Source organism: Hyperolius riggenbachi, chromosome 5 (genome assembly GCF_040937935.1).
Source record: "Hyperolius riggenbachi isolate aHypRig1 chromosome 5, aHypRig1.pri, whole genome shotgun sequence".
NCBI lineage: Eukaryota > Metazoa > Chordata > Amphibia > Anura > Hyperoliidae > Hyperolius > Hyperolius riggenbachi.
In genome coordinates, this window is record NC_090650.1 from 246949305 (window position 1) to 246973402 (window position 24098).

The 24098-nt window shown below is 42.0% G+C and overlaps 1 protein-coding gene across 1 annotated transcript in view; it reads right to left on the reverse strand.

Moving 5' to 3' along the window:
• The window catches only part of DROSHA (drosha ribonuclease III), a 417719-nt gene that overhangs the window by 296775 nt on the left and 96846 nt on the right, over positions 1-24098 (reverse strand). The window contains exon 10 of the mRNA XM_068236738.1: positions 4185-4256. Within this exon, the coding sequence (XP_068092839.1) occupies positions 4185-4256 (72 nt within the window). The remainder of the gene's footprint in view (positions 1-4184; positions 4257-24098) is intronic.

Consider the following 24098-nt stretch of genomic DNA (forward strand, 5'->3'; position numbering starts at 1 on the left):
ATACATAAAACATATCAGTAAATATCTGTAACAAAGAATATGTGTCATTCTAATGTACAACTATTAAAACATGTAATATATTGCTGACAAAGACACTAATGTTCACCTGTACATTTTATTTTTCCATTTGTAAGAAAAGATGTACACTTAAACCTCAAGCTTTGCATTTTCACATTAGTAGGACACAGAACTGGGCCTTTTCTGGAATTTTAATAACAGCCATAAAAAGAAACAAAGAAAAATGACAGAGGAACAGAAAAAAGCACTTTGTTACTTTTGACACACATAAGCTTGATCAATAATAAAATCATACACAGGATATTGGCAAACTTTATATTACTTTACAGTTGTATTTAGTTTTTTATTCATGCCCATATTGTCAAAATATGTACCATATTCCCTTAAAGTGGACCTTAACTCAGGACGTCATCTGCTCTAAAAAAAAAGACACGCAACAGCATAATAACCTTTAACCTGGGGAGAAAAAAACATACTTCTCTACAGTGGGCTGCTCCTCTGGCCACCAGTCCACATGGGATCTGCCATTTTCCCCAGGGAGAGACTGTTGTTACAACATTTTGAAGCTTCTGGCAGTGTTGTACGTCTTCAACTGCCACAATGCATGCCGGGAGATGTAGTCCATCTATGCGAGTATGTGAGGGTATCTCTCGGCATGCATTGTGGCTGTTGGAGACCCACAACCCTGCCAAGAGCCTAAAACTGTGACACTTCTGGTCTCTCCCACTTTCAATGGCACGCACTATTACAAACATTCCTTATGGGAAGTTGGGGAAAAAAAAGTGTACTGTTGCCATGGAGCAGGGATGATGTGTGGCACACAACACAGAGGGAGGGGAATAATGCCCTAATGCCCCCGGGATGTGCTTGGACCAGATGATCAGGCACTCTGGATCTCTCAGCAACCAGCCACCCCTGGCCAAGGACCATCAAGCGTATGTACAAGGCACAAATGTATACTGATGCATATACTCCTGTTTGCTCCTTCACAAAGAGGCACAAAAGGTGCCTTACTATGTTGGAAACTATGCTTCACTAAAACACTGAACATAATGTAGTAACAACTATTTAATTTAATACTTGTTAGGCTATTAGTGGAAACACTAGTCTCTGAGCACCCTTCCATCAATGGGCAATACCATATGAAGTGCATTGTTTATGCCCTTGATTAGCATCTTTCGAACTACATCAGCAACCCATCTGCTCTCCCACTAGGTCAGGTTTTGGGAGCATGGTGGTTGCTGGCTGTCCTCGCAGCTTCAATGTCCATCTGTGTGACATCATGTAGAAGTATCAGTATTCAAGAACAAGAAGGGCAGCCACCAGAGATCTACTGTATGTATACTATGCTTTACTGAGCTATTCTGCTTACTGGGTGCTGAGGGGAGGGGGAGAGTAAGAACTTGGATGTGAGGCATATGATGGCTGCACTTTTAAGGTGTGTGGGGATCAGGTTGGCAAGAGCAGTGAGGGGAACAAGGTGGAGTGAAGCACTGGAGTGGGGTCCATGATAGTAGCACATGGTAGCAAGGGATGTAATTGTGACACAGATTATGAAATGTGTAATACAAACCAATCACACACATTTGAGATGCGTACATCTACAAAGGAAGAAGCCAAATAACTTTTGGGGTGATTTTCTGAAACTCTCTATGGTGTTTAATATGTTGATAGTGAAGTGGTTATGGGACATATAAAAACAATATCAGGGAAAAGCAAGGACATCAACCCCTCTCTCTGTCTTGGGGCAAAAAAAAAAAAATATCAGCCAGGAAAATTAGATCCGGCAAATGTATTTCTCTGAGCAGGATCAGTCAAAGATGATGAGGGAAAATGACACAATAAAAAAAAACAAGATCTTATGCATTTTTTTTAGATTTTAGGTTATGTGTTAGGGTGTGTACACATATCCAATTTGATTGGCTAATTTTACCACTTCCACATATGATGAGAGGTTACCTACACAATACATTCAAAATCTGTTGACCTTCATACTACCTGTAAGTGGTAAAATAGGATGTGTGTATACAACCTTCGTTCTAGCAGAGCAAAACAAGTAGAGGATGTAGATATGGTACTACAGACAAAGCAGTGCAGGGAAGGTTTGTGCAGCAGTTCCATGTAAACAATGGTGTTTTACTGGTTGCCATGTCATAGATTTTGTACCAGCAAAATGAATAACGCAAATTATCCCCATCATTGCATAGAAAATCCTAAAAAAAGCTTATCCTTCAACACTACTAACCTCTGCATACCTCTACAGAAAGGGCTACTGAACTGAACTCATACTTCCAGTCATTCTAATCCTACTAACTGCACCGTTTACCTTGAATGCTTCTTTTTACTACCGCGCCAGCATCCTTTAAAGGGTACTAATACCAGCGCTTAAAAGCAGCAATTATGTAATAATGAAAGCAACTATTTGATTGGATGCTGTGACTTTGTGCGAATCAACTAACAGACTATTTTCCATCTGAAAGCTTCAATTATCAGTTTTCATATGCATGAAGTCGTGTGCTGTAGCCAAAATAATTTCTGCAACCTCTGAATTGTAACCAGTAATTTAAGAAGCAGATGGACCATCACTAAAAAGCTGAACACCAGTGGAATGCTTCCCAGCCGGGCCTTGTGGATGATCTCTAACATTTTCACTTACAGATTAGCATTAGTAAGGATCATAGCCTTCCTGCTTCCACAGATCATTATAAATCTACTACAAGGAAGCTCATTTAAAAACAAACAGCATAGATTTTTTTTAAGCTCCCACCATGCAAATTACATCCAATTCAATACACCTCTGCTATGCTACTGCGACAAAGATGCATTGTTAAGCATCTGTATGCACATAGGCAGCCAGGCATGACAATAAGACTAAGTTAAGACTAGCAGGTTCCCTGCTGTACTTTATTGCTAGTTTGCCAACATCACGACAGATTCAATAGCAGACAATGAATCATTCTGAAGTCTGCATTCATCTTATTTAGAAATGTCATTCTAGACCTTTTAAATATTAGGCAAAACAAAATAGCGCATAGAAAAAGCAGCGAGGAGGAGATGATGTTTGGACAAAACGTACAATAGCACAATATGAAGAGAAAATTAGATTCTGCTAATATAATAACGTTTGGTTCATTAGGCTTTAATTATACTCTGCATGTAGCACTGTAGTCGTCCATGTCTATTTGAGAAAGCAAGATTGTCATCTCCCCTAAAGCTATGTTAAAAGCAATAAACAGATCTTGCAACATTATGCCAGACTGTAATTTTTTTTTTCTCCCCCGCTCGTAAGATAGGAAGAGATTAATAAAGCGTTGAAGGATACAATCTGCGGATTAACTGTGCAACTTCAGGACCCTTTTGTAATGCAAGCTTACCCTGTGCATTAATTCCTTCCATTGTGTAAAAGGTTGACAGGTAAAACAAATATAGGGGCATACTAACATGGAATTCATTCAGTCTATTATAGGTGGCTTTCATTACCAAGTTCTGAATGACCCTCTCTCCACACACCATTACCTGAAGGCAGAATTACCTTTAATGTGAAGAACAGCTCTGCCGGGTATTGTGAACAATGCAATATGGCAGATACATCTTTTATATGGATGGCAGGTTATAAGAGCGTGCAAGCATAGCCAGAACACAGATGACCATTTTACAGTAAAAACTGGAGAAGATCTGAAGGATTCATCATACACTGTAATAGCTTGATATTGAGAGAGGGATCACAAAAACAACACTGCTATGGCTAACTAAATGTCACCTTTTCAATTTATTTAGGAGACAGGAAAAAAATGGAAAAAAGGTGCTGATATAATAAAAAAGCATAAGTGTGCCCTGCCCATGAACTGCCTCAGTGTCTGAGATGAGAAAGAGATGTGACCCTGTAGTTCACCTGCAGCCTATGTATCCCGATGGGTTTTAGCATAGTCGACAACAATGGGACATCAAAGGGAAAGCAGTTAAGAGGGTGTTACGAGTGATCCGGCTGCTTATTACTAAATTATTTTTTTTTATTTTTCTTTTAGTACTTGAATATCAAGGGAACATCAATAAAATGCGCACACAGGAAAGTGTCTGTGTTTAATCAATTAAATGTTGAATAGGCTGACAAAAGCTTTCACTTAGTTAACTCCAGCAATACAGGGGTTACACGTGTAATTCCTTACCTCGGGCATCATTTCCTCAATGAAATGAATTGTGTAGTCAATGTTAAACCGGATTACTTTGCACAGGGGAATCTGCAATGGCAACAAGAACAGCAATCATTTTTAAGGGATAACTCAAGACTGCAGCATCTCTGAGAGCACTTAGCTCCAAATGAAGGCAGTGTATAAAACAAAGAGAAATAATAAAAAAGAAAGACTGTAGAATGAGAAATGGACTTTCAGTATCTGCAAGGTTCACTAGCTACAACTGAACAGGACTCTATCACCATCTAGTGGCAGAACTCTGATAGCCGAGAAGATACTACAATAGAGCACATGGCTGTTCATTTAACATGAAAACTGTATTAACCTGTAACAAGCATCGACACCCTAAGTAATGTAAACAATAGTTATTGATAACTGTACATTATTGTTCTTACTGTTATTAAATAAGTCCTATGTGGCAGCGGCTGGGTGGCATCCACTAACATTTAACAGTAACATTTTCCTTAAACTATAGAATGTGGATAGCTTAGCGAATTGGTAGCAGATTTAAAGATAACAGCTTTATTATCAATAACTAAAAAAGTTCTGAATAATAACATGACTATGTCAGACAGACCATAAAATCAAAAAACACCAGCTTCATGATATGATATATATATACTGTATATTCCTGCGTATAGGACTACTTTTTAACCTTTGAAAATCTTCTGAAAAGTTGGGGGTCGTCTTATACGCCGGGTATCATTGATGCCGGGTGATACCCCCTATCCTGTTACCATCTCTCAGATCTTGCTGCTGAGGACTGTAGTGAAGCGGCGCAGGCACATATGTGTGAGATCTGAGAGGCAGAGAGGGAGGTAAATAGGATACAAGGGTGGGCCAGAAGGGTGAAAAATGCGTATTTTATGGGCACAGCGCAATCTATTCTTCCATACTGCTCTGATAAACAGGGAGACAGGGAGAGTTGACCAATCCAACCAGTCAATTGACTATATACTGGGTACCACATACAGTACAGCACCAGTATATGATTTTTTTTTTAATTTGGTGTACGTTGGAAGAGGAGTAGTCTTATACGGTGAGTATATCACAAACTCTCTATTTTAACTGAAAAAGTTGGGGGGTCGTCTTATACACCCAGTCATCTTATACGCCGGAATATACGGTATATATATATATATATATATATATATATATATATATATATATATATATATATATATATATATATATACACACACATACACACACGCACACTTTTCTGAAAGTGGAGATACACTTTCCGTGATATTCAGCAGATGTGCATACTGCAAATACAAAAGAGATTACTTTACTAACAAAGATGATTGACAATAGCTTTTTCAAGATGGTCTATAAATTGTGGCGGAAAATGTCAGAGCCATATAAATAGATAATAAAATATTAAACCCTTCCTGAGCAGTGCAAATTTGGCCTTTTAGCACTGCATCAGTTTAATGAGAAGTACCCTTTAGATTTGAGACTGTTGTTAAAGGACACCTAAAGTGAAAGGATTTAAGCAGCCCATACACTCAGCCGATTTTCTGGCCGACCGATCGATCGCGATCGATCGATCGATCCATCGATCGCAAATCGGTTGGCCAATCGACCGATCGACGGCCGATTTCGATCGATTTCCATCGAACTTGCAGGGTGGAAAATTTAGGTCGATCTGATGAGATTGCTTATCAGTTTGCATTGGCCTTAATGGAAATCTGATGGCAAAAAAATGCCATCAGATCGAATTTCAACAGATTTCAAACTGAAATCTATTGGAATTCTATCCTGGTAAAAAATGTTCTAAAAACGCATCAGATAGATCATCAGATGCATTTCTTATCTATCTTCTGCCAATCTGACGAGTGTATGGGCACCTTAAGGAGTCTGCCATATTTATTTCCTTTTAACCTCTACAGCCTGTGGGTTGTGTTTACTTATATGGAGGAGAGCATACAGTCAAGTCCATAAATATTGGGATAGACACAATTTTAACATTTTTGGCTCTATAAACAACCACAATGGATTTAAAATGAAAAAAAAAAAAAAAACACGATGTGCTTCAACTGCAGACTGTCCGCTTTAATTTGAGGGTATTTACATCCAAATCAGGTGAACGGTGTAGGAATTACAACAGTTTGCATATGTGCCTCCCACTTGTTAAAGAGAACCAGAGATAAAGAATTAAAAGTTAGTTATACATACCTGGGGCTTTCCGCAGCTCCAGAAACCCTGATTGCTCCCACGCCGCGGTCCTCAGCCTTCACCGCACCGGCTCCCGTGACTTCAGCTGACTGGCCAGTCAAGGCATAGCTGAAGTGCGCTCCTTGCGTACCTCTCCAGCGGCTGCTGGAGAGATATGCAAGGAGCGCACTTCACTTGCGTAGGCTGGCCACGCCCCCCCTAGAAGTCCGTGAGCCGGTGCGGCGAACGGGGAAGGCTGAAGTCCGCGGCGTGGGAGCGATCAGGGTTTTTGGACCTGCGGGAAGCCCCAGGTATGTATAATTAACTTTTAATTCTTTATCTTTGGTTTTCTTTAAGGGACCAAAAGTAATGGGACAGAATAATAATCATAAATCAAACCCCTACTTGGTTGCAAATTCTTTGCAGTCAATTACAGCCTGAACCAGATGCTTGGTTTCATCTCTGGTGATGCTCTGCCAGGCCAGGCCTCTACTGCAACTGTCTTCAGTTCCTGCTTGTTATTGGGGCATTTTCCTTCAGTTTTGTCTTCACCAAGTGAAATGCATGCTCAATCGGATTAAGGTCAGGCGATTGACATGGCCATTGGATAACATTCCACTTATTTCCCTTCAAGAACTCTAGTTTCTTTTGCAGTATGCTTTGGGTCATTGTCCATCTGCACTGTGAAGAGCCTTCCAATGAGTTCTGAAGCATTTGGCTGAATATGAGCAGAAAATATTGCCCAAAACACTTCTGAATTCATCCTGCTGCTTTTGTCAAAGTCAACAATCAAGATAAGACTTCACCAGAGTGAATACAGAGGGTTCACCACAAGATATAAACCATTGGTGAGTCTCAAAAACAGGAAGGCCACATTAGAGTTTGCCAAACAACATCTAAAAAGCCTTCACAGTTCTGGAACAACATCCTATGGACAGATGAGACCAAGATCAACTTGTACCAAAGTGACGGGAAGAGAAAAGTATGGAGAAGGAAAGGAACTGCTCATGATCCTAAGCATACCACTTCATCAGTAAGGCATGGTGGTGGTAGTGTCATAGCGTAGGCATGTATGGCTGCCAATAGAACTGGTTCTCTTGTATTTATTGATGATGTGACTGCTGACAAAAGCCCGCGGATGAATTCAGAAGTGTTTTGGGCAATATCTGCTCATATTCAGCCAAATGCCTCAGTACTCATTGGAAGGCGCTTCACAGTGCAGATGGACAATGACCCAAAGCATACTGCAAAAGCAACCAAAGAGTTTTTGAAGGGAAAGAAGTGGAATGTTATGCAATGGCCAAGTCAATCACCTGACCTGAATCCGATTGAGCATGCATTTCACTTGCTGAAGACAAAACGGAAGAGAAAATGCCCCAAGAATAAGCAGTAATTGAAGACGGTTGCAGTAGAGGCCTGGCAGAGCATCACCAAAGATAAAACACACAGTGCCTGATGATGTCTACGCATTCCAGACTTAAAGCTGTAATTGACTGCAAATGATTTGCAAACCAAGTATTAAAAAGTGAAAGTTTGATTTATGATTATTATTATAAGTGGGAGGCACATATGCAAACTATTGTAATTGCTACACTGTTCACCTTATTTGGATGTAAATATCCTCAAATTGAAGCGGACAGTCTGCAGTTAAAGGGATACTGTAGGGGGGGGGGGGGGGGGGGTCGGGGGAAAATGAGTTGAAGTTACCCGGGGCTTCTAATGGTCCCCCACAGACATCCTGTGCCCGCGCAGCCATTCCCCAATGCTCCGGCCCCGCCTCTGGTTCACTTCTGGAAATTAAGACTTTAAATTCTGAAAACCACTGCGCCTGCGTTGCCGTGTCCTCACTCCCACTGATGTCACCAGGAGCGTACTGCGCAGGCCCAGTATGGTCTGTACCTGTGCCGTACGCTCCTGGTGACATCAGGTGGAGCGAGGACACGGCAACGCAAGCGCAGTGGTTTTCAGACTTTAAAGTCTGAAATTCCAGAAGTAAACCAGAGGCGGGGCCGGAGCATTGGGAAATGGCTGCACAGGCACAGGATGTCTGCGGGGGACCATTAGAAGCCCCGGGTAACTTCAACTCATTTTCCCCCGACCCCCTACAGTATCCCTTTAAAGCACATTGGCTATCATTCATAAAAGTGTGTGCGGTAAAAAAAAAAAAAAATCGGGGAGGGAAAATACCACATTCGGTATTTTAGACCTTTGTGTGCTAATTCATAAAGATTTTCACAGCTGCCTTTGACGTAAATTACCGCAGCCCATTGAGCGGTACAGCAGAAGTGTGGCGATTCGGCTCCCTGCACAGACTCCCAGAGACTTCGGCTCCCTGCACAGCCTACTTTGCTCTTAAAGCAAGCTGGGAGACAGGAAAAGTCTGGCACTATGGTTTATTAGTGCAGCATATTGCAAAAAAAACGTGATATGGCAAATGCATAGATGCAAAGTGTGCATATGTATAAGCATAAAACCAGAAAAATCACAGAACGTTGCGCTGTACCTGGGTGTAGGGGAGGTTGCTGGTGTGGGCGCCAAAAAGGTGCACGGTCCTTATGACCGTCTCGCAAGGCGGCTGCCAAGCTTCATCTGAGGTGTGCACGGGTGTCTGGGACAGCAGCAGGACTTAAGTAAGCGTCTATAAGAAGACGCACTTCCGTAACGCTGTAAAGGCCCACCCTCACTAAATAATTGGTCCAGCGTGTTGCTCCAATAGGCTAGAGGTAGGAGGTGCCCAGCTACGAAGAAGAGGTCGCGCGCGCACGTCATAAAGGACGTTGCGAGCAGCGGCCAATAGCTGAGCATCTCAGCGCTCGGGCCATACACAGTAGCTGCATTTGTTTAACTGTGATTTTTCTGGTTTTATTGCATCTATGCATTTGCCACATCACTTTTTTTGCAATATGCTGCACTAATAAACCATAGTGCCAGACTTTTCCTGTCTCCCAGTTTGCTTGCATAGACTTTGCCTTCTGTCTTGAGCACATGGTTTGCTGGGTGTATCAACATTTATGCCAGTATTTGCAGCTTTCCCCCGAGTGCCTGCCAGCTCTCCCAAAGTATTGTACTACTTTGCTCTTATCTGAATGCTTATCGCCTCCTCTAAGCAAGTAGTATTCTCCGTCCCAATACCGCCTGCTTTAACCTTTATGAATTGACATTTAGTGACATGTGTTGAGATAATCACCGCACAAGGCGGTAATTTACCTCACTGCTCGGTAATTTGAGCTTTTCATGCGGTAACAGCTTTTATGAATTTACATTTTGCTAAGTGCTCAGTAAAGTCAGCTGTTTTCAGCATTACCGCATGCGGTAATGCTTTATGAATGATAGCCATTGTGTTTGTTTCATTTTAAATCCATTGTGGTTGTGTATAGATCCAAAAATGTTAAAATTGTGTTGATGTCCCAATATTTATGGACCGAACTGTATTTCACATTACAGTGCGCCTCCCATTTATTCGCTAATAACTTACTACTTATCACATGTAAATGATCTATAACTTGATTTTTCACCACAAATTAGGCTTTTTGGAGGGGTGTTTTATTTGCAATTATTTTAGTCTCCATGCATTTTAAAGGGAAAAGTGAAAGAAATAAAAAAAAAAAAAAATACGCTATTTCTCAATTTCTGCTATAGTTTTAAAATAAACAATGCTACCATAGATAAAACCCACATTTTATTTGCCAATTTATCCTAGTTATTCCAACATTTTAATTATGGCCCTTGTGCAATATATGGTGGTAATATATTCTTTGGAAATAAAGGTGTTTTTTTCTGTATTGTGATTTTCGTATTCTCATTGCACCCTAGCAATAATTGCAATCCCTCATGTGCAAAAATAACAGTAATATAGCCTCATGAATTACATATTTAAAAATCTAAGTCCCTAAGGTAACAAAGTATGTATTCTATTTTAAATTCTGTCCTTTGTATTATTTTTACAAGCTTTTTATTTTGGAACAGAATATATGAAAAGCAATTGTATTGCTTTTGATTCAGTTTGTCACAGTTTGGAATTAAAAAGAATTCACAAGACATAGGCCTCAACACTAAAATCAATTCTACAACTTGTCCAGGTTAAAATAATACCACATATTACTCAGTTGATGTATAGTTGAGCATCTAACAGATCATTGACTCCAAAGTGTGCAAGTAGTTTTTTACAGCCCAATTTGTTTCCACAAAGTATTTTAGCCCCATACTTTGTTTGCATAGTCCCAGAAAAGCCAGGACAGCAGAAAAAGGCCACAAATGTCAGCATTTTGGAAAGCTAACAACCAGGACTATTCAAAAGTGGATGCTTTGTAAGATACTGACTTGTGTAGTTTTGCTGAAACTTTCCTAAGTTTGATCAGAATTTTGAAAATTACCTTTTTAATGATGGATTGAGTTTCACCTCATTAACATCATACGCGCTGCCGTGCGTATTTCTGCAGCGCGTATGATATGCGACACACAACAATGGCAGAAGTGCATAGACTGCACTTCTGCAGTTCCCATCATATGCACTGCGCAGCAGCGATGCACTTATCGCACTGCTGCATGCATTTTTTTGGAAGTTTTCACTGACCCAATTTACTGTAGTGAATAAGATCAGCAGCACATAGCGGTGCGCGATCATACGCGTTGCATTCTGATCGCACGCCCATCTGCGTAAAATTATGTGAACGAGCCCTTAGTCCTTACCCAATATTAATGTGACAGGGGTCCAAGCTATAAGACACTTCAAAATCTACTCTACAACTCATTATGATTAAAATTTGGCCATATTATTGTGGATAATAGAATATCAGTAAAATTACCATTATATTTGTGCTCATTATAGATATGCCCCATCTATGCCTAACCCTGGCCACCCCACACAGACTCCTAACACTAACCTTCCCCAATCTAGACCTAACACTAATGGGCACCGCCATAGGCACCCATTTAAAACATCACTAATAGCGGCTATAATAGTAACTTTGGGCGCCGGAGTCACCGGATAAAATAACAGCACCAGGACCGCCCACTATAGAAATTGCTGCTATAAACAGTAAAGCATTACTTACAATTTTGCATTGTGCGAAACTGCATGCGCATCTCAACAAAACCTTACTATTTATCTAACATTGTTAGTGGTTTTTGTGAATGATTACCGTTACCGGCTTTAACGGTCATCATTCAAGTAGATAAGATAAGTACCTGTGTGAAAATGGATCGGGGATCAGCATCGTGCCCCGATCCATCTTCACTACTGCGGTAGTGACATCACAAATGATCAGTTATACGATTGTTTAAATGATCGTGGTAAAATTATCACAGTAGGCAATGGTGATCTGAGCGATCAGTTACTCAGTGATCCATCATTACGGTTGCGTCCATACGTCACTAAACATCGTTTTACTAATTTTCTTTAAACAATGTTACACAATATGAAAACAATTCTCAAAAAAAGTTAAAATTATTGTATGCAGGGATTAGTGTAGATAATGGGAGAAGCAGGGGTTAGTGTAGCTAGGAAGTGTAGTTTAGATAGATACAGCTAGGGGGCAGGAACGCCCCTGCTCCATGGACACACCAGGTTTAGTATATAAAGGGCATTCAAAGTGCCCAAAACGTGATCTGAAAGCATTCTTCCACTCATCCCCTTCTCTGACGCACATTAAATTATAGGCTCCCCACAGACAGATAGCGATTCTTAACAGTTATCTTGTTTAGATCCCAATAATCTTGGAAAATGGCAAATGCTCAGGGAACTATCCTTCTTACCCACAAAAGAAATCCTGGACCCTGCAAGGAACAGAGGAGGAAGACAGCATCCATGCTATAATTTTGTCCTCCGGGGACGGTGTTAGTGGACACAAGGTCACAGTCACAGTGGTGCTTTGCGGTGTAACGGCCACTCTGTAACGTGGCTTACCGCACTTTGCAATGCACCACCTATGCCAGTGATGGCTAATCTTTGCACTCCAGCTGTGGTTGAACTACATAAGTCCTATGAGGCATTGCAATACTCTGACAGTTCTTAGCAAAACTCGGCAAGGTAGAGGCATGATGGGATTTGTAGTTTTATCACGGCTGAAGTGCCAAGATTAGCCATCACTGACCTATGCGATGTTCACAGTGCAGCGGTAGCATTGCGGTATAAAAGGTTGGGGCATGGTAATGCACATGCAGTGTTACCACTAAAATTGCGTGTTAAGGTACAGTGAAGCATACTTTTCATTGACTGTATGTTTTGCAATGTGGCCATAATGTGCAGCACGACTTTTCCGTTTCGTTCCTGTTATACAGGGAACACAACGCAACGTCCCACTGTAAGCATGGCCTAAGAGGAAGCAGTAACACGCCCTGGACTCCGGAAATGGTGAGTGTGACACAATCCAATTTTCAAAGCATCTATTTTGTAATATTACGCGAGCACGCCAAATATCGTTTACTATATTGGCACCTGAGGTTGTACAATGACCATAAATTACAGTAGTTATGTTTATAGCTTCATAACTTGAAGCATAGAAAATTATTGTCATGATTCATGTCTCAGTTCTCCACAGAGAATATCTTTATATACCAGTGTAAGCCTGAAAAGTTGAAAAGAGTTGCTGCCAGTTTTTTTCTGGAGAAATATTTGCTGACTATGTTCCCTGGTGACGGACTCTGTGCCTACATGTTGGTAGCATTTTAAATTGTGTGTTTTTGAGTTGGGGACAAGCAAAGTCAGTAATCTGGCCTGATAATGTGTCTATACTGTTTCCATCCAAAGTGAATCACAATCGAGAATGCTGACATAGGTACAGTTCCCAAGAGTTGCCTTGTCAGTCTTCATGTGGAGAATCGAATAACTGCAACTAATGACTCTCTGAAGGGGCGAGAAATTGACTTGTCTCCATGTCTCAGGAAAGTTATGTTCACTACATATGGAAACAGACAAAGCAATGAAAATGGCACTTTGCATATTAGCTATAGAGTTTGCAACAATGTCACCTCTCAGCTGTCTGCCCTGGAAATGGAAATGTCTGAGAGGGCTAATATTTAATGGAATATTGAGGCTATGGTACAACTGAAGAGAAATGATGTTCAGAATGTGGAAGGAAATGTTATGCTTAGAATACATATCTGTAAAAGGATAACGGCAAATACCTTTTATGTTATCTATCATTAGCATATTACAGTGCACAAGGGCCCAAATGTAATAAACGGTGTTAACCAGATTACACGGAATCTAATATTCATTCACACAAGGTAATCACAACTTTCTATCTCTCTGGAACTCTTAGATACTTAAAGTAGGAAGATTGTGATTCAGAGTGTGATGTACATCATATTAAACACTATTGGACACTGGTTCACACCTTTTTTTTAACTTGCATATTATTCAAAGAGATGTTTGTGTAAATATATAGTAGCTTACTATACCAGAAGTTTACTGTATCAGAACTTGTCATACATTGTATATGAATACAATGCATTTGCTGAGACGTGGGGCAAGGTATGTGTGTGTGTGTGTGTCTGTGTGTGTGTGTGTGTCTGTGAGTGTGTGTGTGTGTGTCTGTGTGTGAGTGTGTGTGTGTGTGTGTGTGTGTGTGTGTGTCTTCAAATACCATTTAGTAGTTTAGCAGAGTGCCAAAGTGGTCATTTTTTTCTGCTGTTTAGACTGCAAGGTAGCACGCAGGCATAGGATGAATCACTCAGGGAACAACGCAGTCTACAGCAGTGACAGTATGTGATACTGGAAGTGGCTAGCATCTAGGCTCCTCACCAGTTAATATGAAATATAGTTGACACAAGCTAATGAAGGAGATTAACCACTTAAAGAGACACTGAAGCGAAAAAAAATATATGATATAATGAATTGGTTGTGTACTATGAATAATTACTAGAAGATTAGCAGCAAAGAAAATATTCTCATATTTTTATTTTTAGGTATATAGTGTTTTTTCTAACATTGCATCATTCTCTAATATGTGCAGATTACACAACACTCAGCATTCAAAATGATTCTTTCAGAGCAGTCTGTGAACTAATGACCTCTCCTCTGCCAGAGGAAAAGTAAATAGTTAACTAACAGTTGAGATAATAAAAGTCAGAAAACAGCCCTCTCCACAGTCGTAGAGATAATGGCTTTTTTGTATAGAGATAACAACTGGAGTTTCTTAACTCTTCCTGTACTGGAAACAATTAGACTGATGTATCAGATCTTAATGTTTTATTTCTTAGCTGTACTACACATACAAATCATAATATCATAGTTTTTATTTTGCTTCAGTGTCTCTTTAAGGACCACAGTCTTTTCGCCCCTTAACCTCCCCGGCGTTCTATTGAGATCGCCAGGGAGGCTGCGGGAGGGTTTTTTTTTAATTAAAAAAAAACTATTTCATGCAGCCAACTGAAAGTTGGCTGCATGAAAGCCCACTAGAGGGCGCTCCGGAGGCGTTCTTCCGATCGCCTCCGGCGCCCAGAATAAACAAGGAAGGCCGCAATGAGCAGCCTTCCTTGTTTGGCTTTCCTCGTCGCCATGGCGACGAGCGGAGTGACGTCATGGACGTCAGCCGATGTCCTGACGTCAGCCGCCTCCGATCCAGCCCTTAGCACTGGCCGGAACTGATTGGTCCGGCTGCGCAGGGCTCGGGCGGCTGGGGGGACCCTCTTTCGCCGCTGCTCGCGGCGGATCGCCTCAGAGCGGCGGCGATCAGGCAGCACATGCGGCTGGCAAAGTGCCGGCTGCGTGTGCTGCTTTTTATTTGAGGAAAATCGGCCCAGCAGGGCCTGAGCGGCAGCCTCCGGCGGTGATGGACGAGCTGAGCTCGTCCATACCGCTCAGGAGGTTAAGGACCAGAGCCTTTTCCTCCATTCAGACCACTGCAGCTTTCACGGTTTATTGCTCGGTCATACAACCTACTATCTAAATGAATTTTACCTCTTTTTCTTGTCACTAATACAGCTTTCTTTTGGTGCTATTTGATTGCTGCTGCGAGTTTTAGTTTTTAGTATATTCATCAAAAAAGACATGAATTTTGTCAAAAAAAATGATTTTTTTTTACTTTCTGTGCTGACATTTTTCAAATAAAGTAAAATTTCTGTATACATTTTTGTCCAAATTTATTGTGCTACATGTCTTTGATAAAAACAAAACATTCAGTGTATATTTATTGGTTTGTGTAAAAGTTATAGCTATGGTGCCAAAAGTGAATTTTCCCATTTTGAAGCATCTCTGACTTTTCTGACCACCTGTCATGTTTCATGAGGTGCTAAAATTCCAGGATAGTATAAATACCCCCCAAATGACCCTATTTTGGAAAGAAGACATCCCAAAGTGTTCACTGAGAGAGTTCATAGAAGATTTTATTTTTTGTCACAAGTTAGTGGAAAATGATACTTTGAGACAACAACAAAAAAAAAGTTTCCATTTCTGCTAACTAGTGACAAAAAAAATGAAATATGCCAAGGACTCACCATGCCCCTGTCTGAATACCTTGAAGTGTCTACTTTCCAAAATGGGGTCATTTGTGGGGTGTGTTTACTGTCCTGGCATTTTGGGGGTGCTAAATTGTAAGCACCCCTGTAAAGCCTAAAGGTGCTCATTGGACTTTGGGCCCCTTAGCGCAGTTAGGCTGCAAAAAAGTGCCACACGTGGTACTGCCATACTAGGAGAAGTAGATACCACATGTGTGGCACTTTTATGCACCCTAACTGCGCTAAGGGGCCTAAAGTCCAATGAGTACCTTTAGAATTTCACAGGTCATTTTGAGACATTTGGTTTCAAGACTATTCCTCACGGTTTAGGGCCCCTAAAATGCCAGGGCAGTATAGGAACCCCACAAGTGACCCCATTTTAGAAAGAAGACCCCCCAAGGTATTCCGTTAGGTGTATGGTAAGTTCATAGAAGATTTTATTGTTTGTCACAAGTTAGTGGAAAATGACACTTTGTGAAAAAAAACACAATAGAAATCAATTTCCGCTAACTTTTGACAAAAAAATAAAATCTTCTATGAACTCGTCATACACCTAATGGAATACCTTGGGGTGTTTTTTTTTTCTAAAATGGGGTCACTTACTGCCCTGGCATTTTAGGGGCCCAAAACCGTGAGTAGTCTGGAAACCAAATGTCTCAAAATGACTGTTCAGGGGTATAAGCATCTGCAAATTTTGATGACAGGTGGTCTATGAGGGGGTAAATTTTGAGGAACCGGTCATAAGCAGGGTGGCCTCTTAGATGACAGGTTGTATTGGCACTGAAGTGCAGGAAGCGCAGGATGTTCTCAAATCGTGACCTGGGCATGGCAGCAGAGAACATGGGCATGTGATTGATGGGTGTCTCAGGGGGTGATTAGAGGGGAAAATAGATGCAATCAATGCAATGGGGAGGTGATCGTAAGGAGGTCTGAGGGGGATCTGAGGGTTTGGCCAAGTGATCAGGAGCCAACACGGGGCAAATTAAGGCCTGATCTGATAGGTAGGTGTGCTAGGGGGTGACAGGAGGTGATTGATGGGTGTCTCATGGTGTGATTAGAGGGGGGAATAGATGCAAGCAATGCACTGGCAAGGTGATCTGGGCTGGGGTCTGAGGGCGTTCTGAGGGTGTGGGCGGGTGATTGGGTGCCCAAGGGGCAGATTAGGGTCTGATCTGATGGGTAGCAGTGACAGGTGGTGATTGATGGGTGATCAGTGGGTGATTAGATGGCAGAACAGATGTATACAATGCACTTTGGAGGTGATCTGAGGGTAGGTCTGCGGGTGATCTGATGGTGTGGGAGGGTGATCAGATGCCCGTAAGAGGCAGGTTAGGGTCTGATCTGATAGGTGGCAGTGACAGGTGGTGATTGACGGGTGAATGACAGGTGATTGACAGTTGATTACAGGGGAGGATAGATGTATACAGTACACAGGGGAAGGGGGGGCTGGGGAGGATCTGAGAGTGGGGGGGGGGTGATCAGGAGCCTCCAGGGGGCAGTTTAGGGACTAATTAAAAAAATAGCGCTGACAGATAGTGACAGGGAGTGATTGATGGGTGATTAGGGGGGTGATTGGGTGCAAACAGGGGTCTGAAGGGTGGGCAGGGGGGGGTCTGCTGTGGGCAATCAGAGGGAAAGGGGGGGGGGGCAGATCAGTGTGCTTGGGTGCTTACCTGCGTGGCTGCAGCCTGCCCTGGTGGTCCCTCGATCACTGGGACCACCAGGGCAGGAGGCAGCCTGTATAATACGCTTTGTATACATTACAAAGCATATTACACACTTTGTAGCGGCGGTCCGGTAGCTAGTAACCCGTCGGCACTTCCGAACAGCCGGTGGGTTACTGCGCGAGGGGGGCAGAGCCTGTCGCCGGCAGCTGATGGAGTCACAAATGACGCGATCGCCGCATAACCACACCCGCCGCGCGTATTGCGGTCGTTTGGGCCCAGCCCTTGCCGCCGCCCATCGGCTGTGGGCGGTCAGCAAGTGGTTAAGGTACGTACACACGCACTATTAGTTCAGCCCGCAAAGATCAGGACTCAAGCCCCTGGGCAACAGTTTGGGGCCAAGTTTTGTACAGACTGGAGGCTTAGCAATGCATTGCGTTTTTATGGAGGAGGACAACAGGGTGGCTCACAATGAAGAGGGAGGGGTAAGGAAGGAGAACAACAGGCTTGGCTAAGATGATTTGGAACTCTGGATCTCTTGGTAACACATAGGGGCCTTGTACACAAGCAACAGCACAAGAGTTTGTACTAGGTGTAATACACAGAAAAAAATCAAGTGTAGCAACATGGGTCTGGTTTGCAGCTTTGGGTAGGACACACATTCAGGTTTTGTTCACACCTGCGTTTTCAAAAACGCCGGCAAAAATTGCTTTTGTTTTGCAGGAGTAATTTTCCCACAATTTCACGCGGAAAAATCACTGAACACTGCGGCGTTTTTGCCGCGATCGCGTTTAGCGCTTCTATAGCACTGAAACACGATCGCCTGAAAATCACCTGAAAATGGTGCAGGCTACGCGTTTGACGTTTTTGCCCATTTCGGGGTGATTTGCGTCGATTCCCGCAAGACGCTCAAGTAAGAACAGGCCCATAGACTTTAACCACTTCACCACTGAGGGGTTTTACCCCTTGAACACCAGAGCAATTTTCACCTTTCAGCGCTCCTTCCATTCATTCGTCTATAACTTTATTATTACTTATCCCAATGAAATGAACTCTATCTTGTTTTTTTCGCCACCAATTAGGCTTTCTTTAGGTGGGACATTATGCCAAGAATTATTTTATTCTAAATGTGTTTTAATGGGAAAATAGGAAAAAATGTGGGAAAAAATTATTACTTTTCAGTTTTCGGCCATTATCGTTTTTAAATAAAGCATGCTACTGTAATTAAAACCCATGAAATGTATTTAACCATTTGTCCCGGTTATAAAACCATTTAAATTATGTCCCTATCACAATGTTTGGCGACAATATTTTATTTGGAAATAAAGGTGCATTTTTTTCAGTTTTGCATCCATCCCTAATTACAAGCCCGCAGTTTATAAAGTAACAGTGTTAAACCCTCTTGACATAAATATTTAAAAAGTTCAGTCCCTAAGGTAACTATTTATGTTTGTTTTTTTTTATTGTATTTTTTTTTTTTAATTACAAAAAAAAAATAAAAAAATTGGGGAGTGTGGGAGGTAATGAGTTAATTTATTGTGTAAATGTAATGTTTGTTTATGTAAAATGCTTTTAGGGTGTAGTTTACTATTTGGCCACAAGATGGCCACAGTGTGTTTGTTTACATGCGACCTGTAAGCGTCCTTCCGGACGCTTACAGGAAGCAGTAGGAGGCTGGAGAATCACAATGATCGCGCTGTTTCTAATAGAAGCAGCGCGATCATTGCGGGGGCTTAGATCAACGAACGGGAATGGATTTTCCCGTTCATTGATCTCCGTGCGAGCAGGCGGCGGCGTGCACGAGCGGCGGTAGCGCGGAAGGTACGGATTTCTCCGTCCCTGGTTTTTTAGGGGGGAAAAAAGGGACGGAGAAATTCGTACCGCGGGGGTTTAAGTGGTTAATTACACTAGCGCTTTGAAAAAGCGGTAGCGTTTGAGCGTTTTGCCGAAATCACGGCAAAACGCTCTAGTGTGAATGGGACCTAAGAGTGTAGACGGACCCCTTGTACAACTATCAGGACCTGAGCAGTATTGTTGGCTACCCTAAAGTACTTCAATCTATTATCCTTAAAATAAGACTACCTTTAAACATATCAGGAATCAAAGTCCGTACATTTTTCCCAACTTTGACTCTGGGCACCCAAAAATTGCTCCCAAATCCAATTTCACAGCAGGGTTTTAAATGAGGTCTACCACAAAATGATGACCTTTTTTAATTTGCTTTAAGCAATGGTTTACATTTCTTTAATTTGACAAAAGCTGCAGAACTACAAGAACAAACATTTCTTGCTGGTGAAACACTCGATCTTTTGCTTTAGATGTACCAAAATTGACCCATGTATAGTTAATGCTACATAAAAAGCTGAACATTTTGGACTATCCAGAAAATGAATAATTCAACATACATGTGAATGCTATCCTAACTATTCCACAAATTGTGTGCAAATGCTAATTATGAAGTAACACATTTATTTGCATGATTAAATGTGTTGCAGTAAGGTAATATGTATATGTTTATCATCACTTCCTCTACTTAACCATAGGCTATTTGCTAAATAATTAAAATGCAGAGACAAATACAAGATAATTACACTGAACACAGCCACATTTCACCTGTAGGTTGCAATGTGGCTTGTAAAAGAAGATTTAGGCCCGGTTCACATTAGCGTTCGCTATCCGGATTTTCCGGATCTGATCCGGACCGCATACTGTACAAACGGAACGTACGTTCCGCATAGCAATGTAAAGTCTATGCGGACGTTCACACGCGTCCGTTCCGTACGTACCGGAGCCGGATCGGATCCGGACTCTTTTCCAACATGTGCTATTTTTTGGGTCCGGATCTCCGGCCCACGCACCCGGACCGGAGCTGGACCTGAGCCTGACAGCACCATCCGGAACACAGAAACCAATGGGAAACAGAAGGCACAGAACACACTGCCTACAAAAACCTGACGTTCTACCCCACTTCCTATGCGTATCCAAGCGGCCATTTCGGATGGGGACACATGGGCCAAGCATGTCTGGAGTGGAGCAGCAGTGACAGACGTGCTGGAGCTGTTTGGCAGAATGTCAGAGGTGGAGGTGAGGCCTACAGCGGAGGAACCTGATTCTACAGGTGCACCAGGTGCACCTTCTGCTGACCCCAGCATTTTTTTTCTTAAAATTTCGCTATTTTTTGCCCACGGATCCGGATGGCAGCCTGATGCATGCCTGATGCAAACGGATCGGATCCGGATCGGAACCGTACGGTTCTGATCAGGATCAGGTCAGGATCCGGTCCGTTTACTTGCCAAAACGCAAGTGTGAATGGGGCCTAACAGTACTGGCTGTACTATTTAGGATTCCATCCTAAATTATAATCTGATGACAGAAAAAAATTAGTGATTTTAAACACAGAATACGGCCCACACACTGCACAATAAAAAAGTGTATAGGTTAGCAATGGTCAGGAGACTCCTTAATATGTTTTTAATGAGTAAATTCAGGAATGCAAATTGAACAAAATGGATAATCTCTACTAGATGCATTTACCCCCCACATTTTTTGCATGCAGTATTGCTTTAGACTGACAGAGGATTTTAGTCAGAATGATGATTTACATGTAATGCGTTTTACCATAGGCAGGAGAAAAACAAAAAACCAACAAATGGGCCTCGATTCATAAACAGCAGTGCGATAACAAAAATCTTGTCGGGAAAATACCGCACTCGGTATTTTCCCGGTCTGTGTGCTAATTCATAAAGATTTCCCCAGCTGCCCTTGGAGGTCGGTAAATTACCGCAGCCCATTAAGCGGTAGAGTAGAGCAGTGTCCCGATTCCCTCTTTGCTCTGCAGAAATGAATCACACAGACGGCTCTCTCTGGCTCTCCCACTGATGACTCAGACAGATGAGTCACACAGTCTTTCCCTGCCTGCTGAAATTACTCACACAGCTGGCTCTTTCCACTGATGACTCAGACAGATGAGTCACACGGTCTTTCCCTGCCTGCTGAAATGATTCACACAGAGGGCTTTCTGGCTCTCTCCACAGATGAATCAAACAGACTTTCGGATCTCTGCACTTTGCATTAATCAGAGCTGTCAGAGCTGTGGTAACTTGTTAAGACCTCACCAGAGGTGTCGGTAACTACCGCCAGGCTTACCGCTTGTTGAAGGCTTTATGAATTGACATTTGCTGACAATTTACTGACATGTGTTGTCGGTAACTGCAGCCAAGTCGGTAATTTATCTCCCTGGTCGGTAATGTCAGCTTTTCATGCGGTAACAGCCTTTATGAATTTACATTTTGCTAAGTGGTCGGTAAAGTCTGCTGTTTTCAGCATTACCGCATGAGGTAATGCTTTATGAATCGAGGCCTTAGTAGCATGTTGCTTTTTCCATGCAATGTTTACATTCTGTTTTAAATTAAATTGCCCCCTTGCCAAGAAAGTGCATCTACGTTAATGTGAAAAGCACAATATTGTGTTATTTGGGATTTGAATTTTCACAACATATAGTCAATAACGTCAAGTGTGTGCATACGTTATATTGTCTGTTTTTCTGTTAATACGCTGCCTGTATTTACTAAAGGTAGTGCTCTAGAAATTAACTTTGAGTACACATCAGGTGCTCTTTAACGAGTATGTGAAAACACAATTTGTCTATTATCAGTATATAGGATTTTGGATACAGGCATCTGCCAACCCAGATCCATGCTGGGAGTGACTTCAACATCTGCTAGTACTGGATTTCTCTCCCAGCATACATCTGGTCAGTAGTTGCCTGTAGGTATAGTCATGTGCAGGGATGGGCTTCCGAGTAGCGACGTACTCAAATTCAGAATTCTAATGAAGATTAATTACCGCACCTGTGACAGTGGGATGGGGTTAACTTACCCAGAAGTCCATGGATCCTAAGCGTGTTATGGCTGTCATACACGACCTATGGGATGCGTTCCACCACTCACTACCGCATGTCCATGTCCTCCTTCCGGCAGAAGGAGGAATTGCGAAGTGCGGTAGTGAGTGGTGGAATGAGTCCCATAGGCCGCGTATGACAGCCATGACTGACACGCATAGGATCCATGGACTTCAGGGTAAGTTAACCCCCCATCCCGCGGTCACAGGTGCCGTAATTAATATTCATTAGAATTCCGAATTCGAGTACATCGCTACTCGAAAGCCCATCCCTGGTCATGTCACCACAGCCCAGGCAAACTGAAAGGGAGGCTTTGTAGCTTCAGAACACAAATTACTTTTGCAATGCAATGCTTTTTGCTTCAGGAAGTCTATGGAATTCAGTAAATATATTATATGTGGAGACAATAGTTCCGCAATACTCTCCCTGGCGTTCAACTTCTGCTGGATTTCTACGCATAGAGTGGTTAAATACATTTTCATTAAATGTTTGCCTGTAGCTTACCAAAATGTGTCAAACAAGGGTCTAGTATACATCTGGAGTATAACAAAAAAGTTAAAACAAAATTCCACTCTTCCATTTTTTGTTTTTTTACAGAAAATGTGCAGTTTTTCATGTGCAAATCTATATGCAGCTATCCAATTCGCATGGAAAAAAATCAGGGCTGTGGAGTCGGAGTCGTGGAGTCGGACAATTTTGGGTGCCTGGAGTCGGAGTCGGGAAAAAATGCACCGACTCCGACTCCTAATGAATTTGTAACTGTAATTAAAATAGAAAATATGATAAAATGTTCTATTTCTCAGATAATAGTCATTAAAAATAATGTATATATACAGTATATATACAGTAATAGCTGTGCTTAGTCCACAAAAATGAAATAAACCAATCAAAATTAGTAACTTGTGCCGCTTCAATAAAGCAGTCCCCGTATTTTTAAGGTCAGATTGTGACTGTATATATGATGTGTACACAGGAATCTCTTATATATACTAAATAACATCTATGCTGTAAGAATAAAGCCTGATGTGTAGCCGTGTCACTAATAGAGATGGTCAACGAGATGGAAATAATTCTGCATTGATGCTGATTTATGCAGATGTATGCACTCCCTTTGCTGATGAAATAAAATAATTTGATATGTTATTAAAATTTGGTTTGGTGATTACAAATTAAAGGGTAACTGAGACGGATGAAAAGTAAAGTTTTATACATACCTGGGGCTTCCTCCAGCCCCCTTCAGGCTAATCAGTCCCTCACTGTCCTCCACCACCCGGATCTTCTGCTATGAGTCCTGGTAATTCAGCCAGTCAGCGCTGTCCGGCCGCATGCCGCTCCCACAGCCAGGAACATTCTGCACCTGCGCAATAGTGCTGCACAGGTGTAGTATGCTCCTGGCGGCGGAGTGTGTGCATGCGCACTACGCTTGACTGGCTCAAGTACCTGGACTCATAGCAGAAGATCCAGGTGGTGGAGGAGGACAACGAGGGACTGATTATCCTGAAGGCGGCTGGAGGAAGCCCCAGGTATGTATAAAACTTTAATTTCATCTGTCTCAGGTTTACTTTGTTACACAGTAGTACTATACTCTACATATGCACTCCCCACAGAGCTGCAGGGAATCCACTGAGAATGCTGTGCACATTGAACACAGGTGTTGTCTGTTTACAATCTGCTCACATTCTTACATGCACCCACACTTGATAGATGTTCTTTGTTCCGGTTGTACCT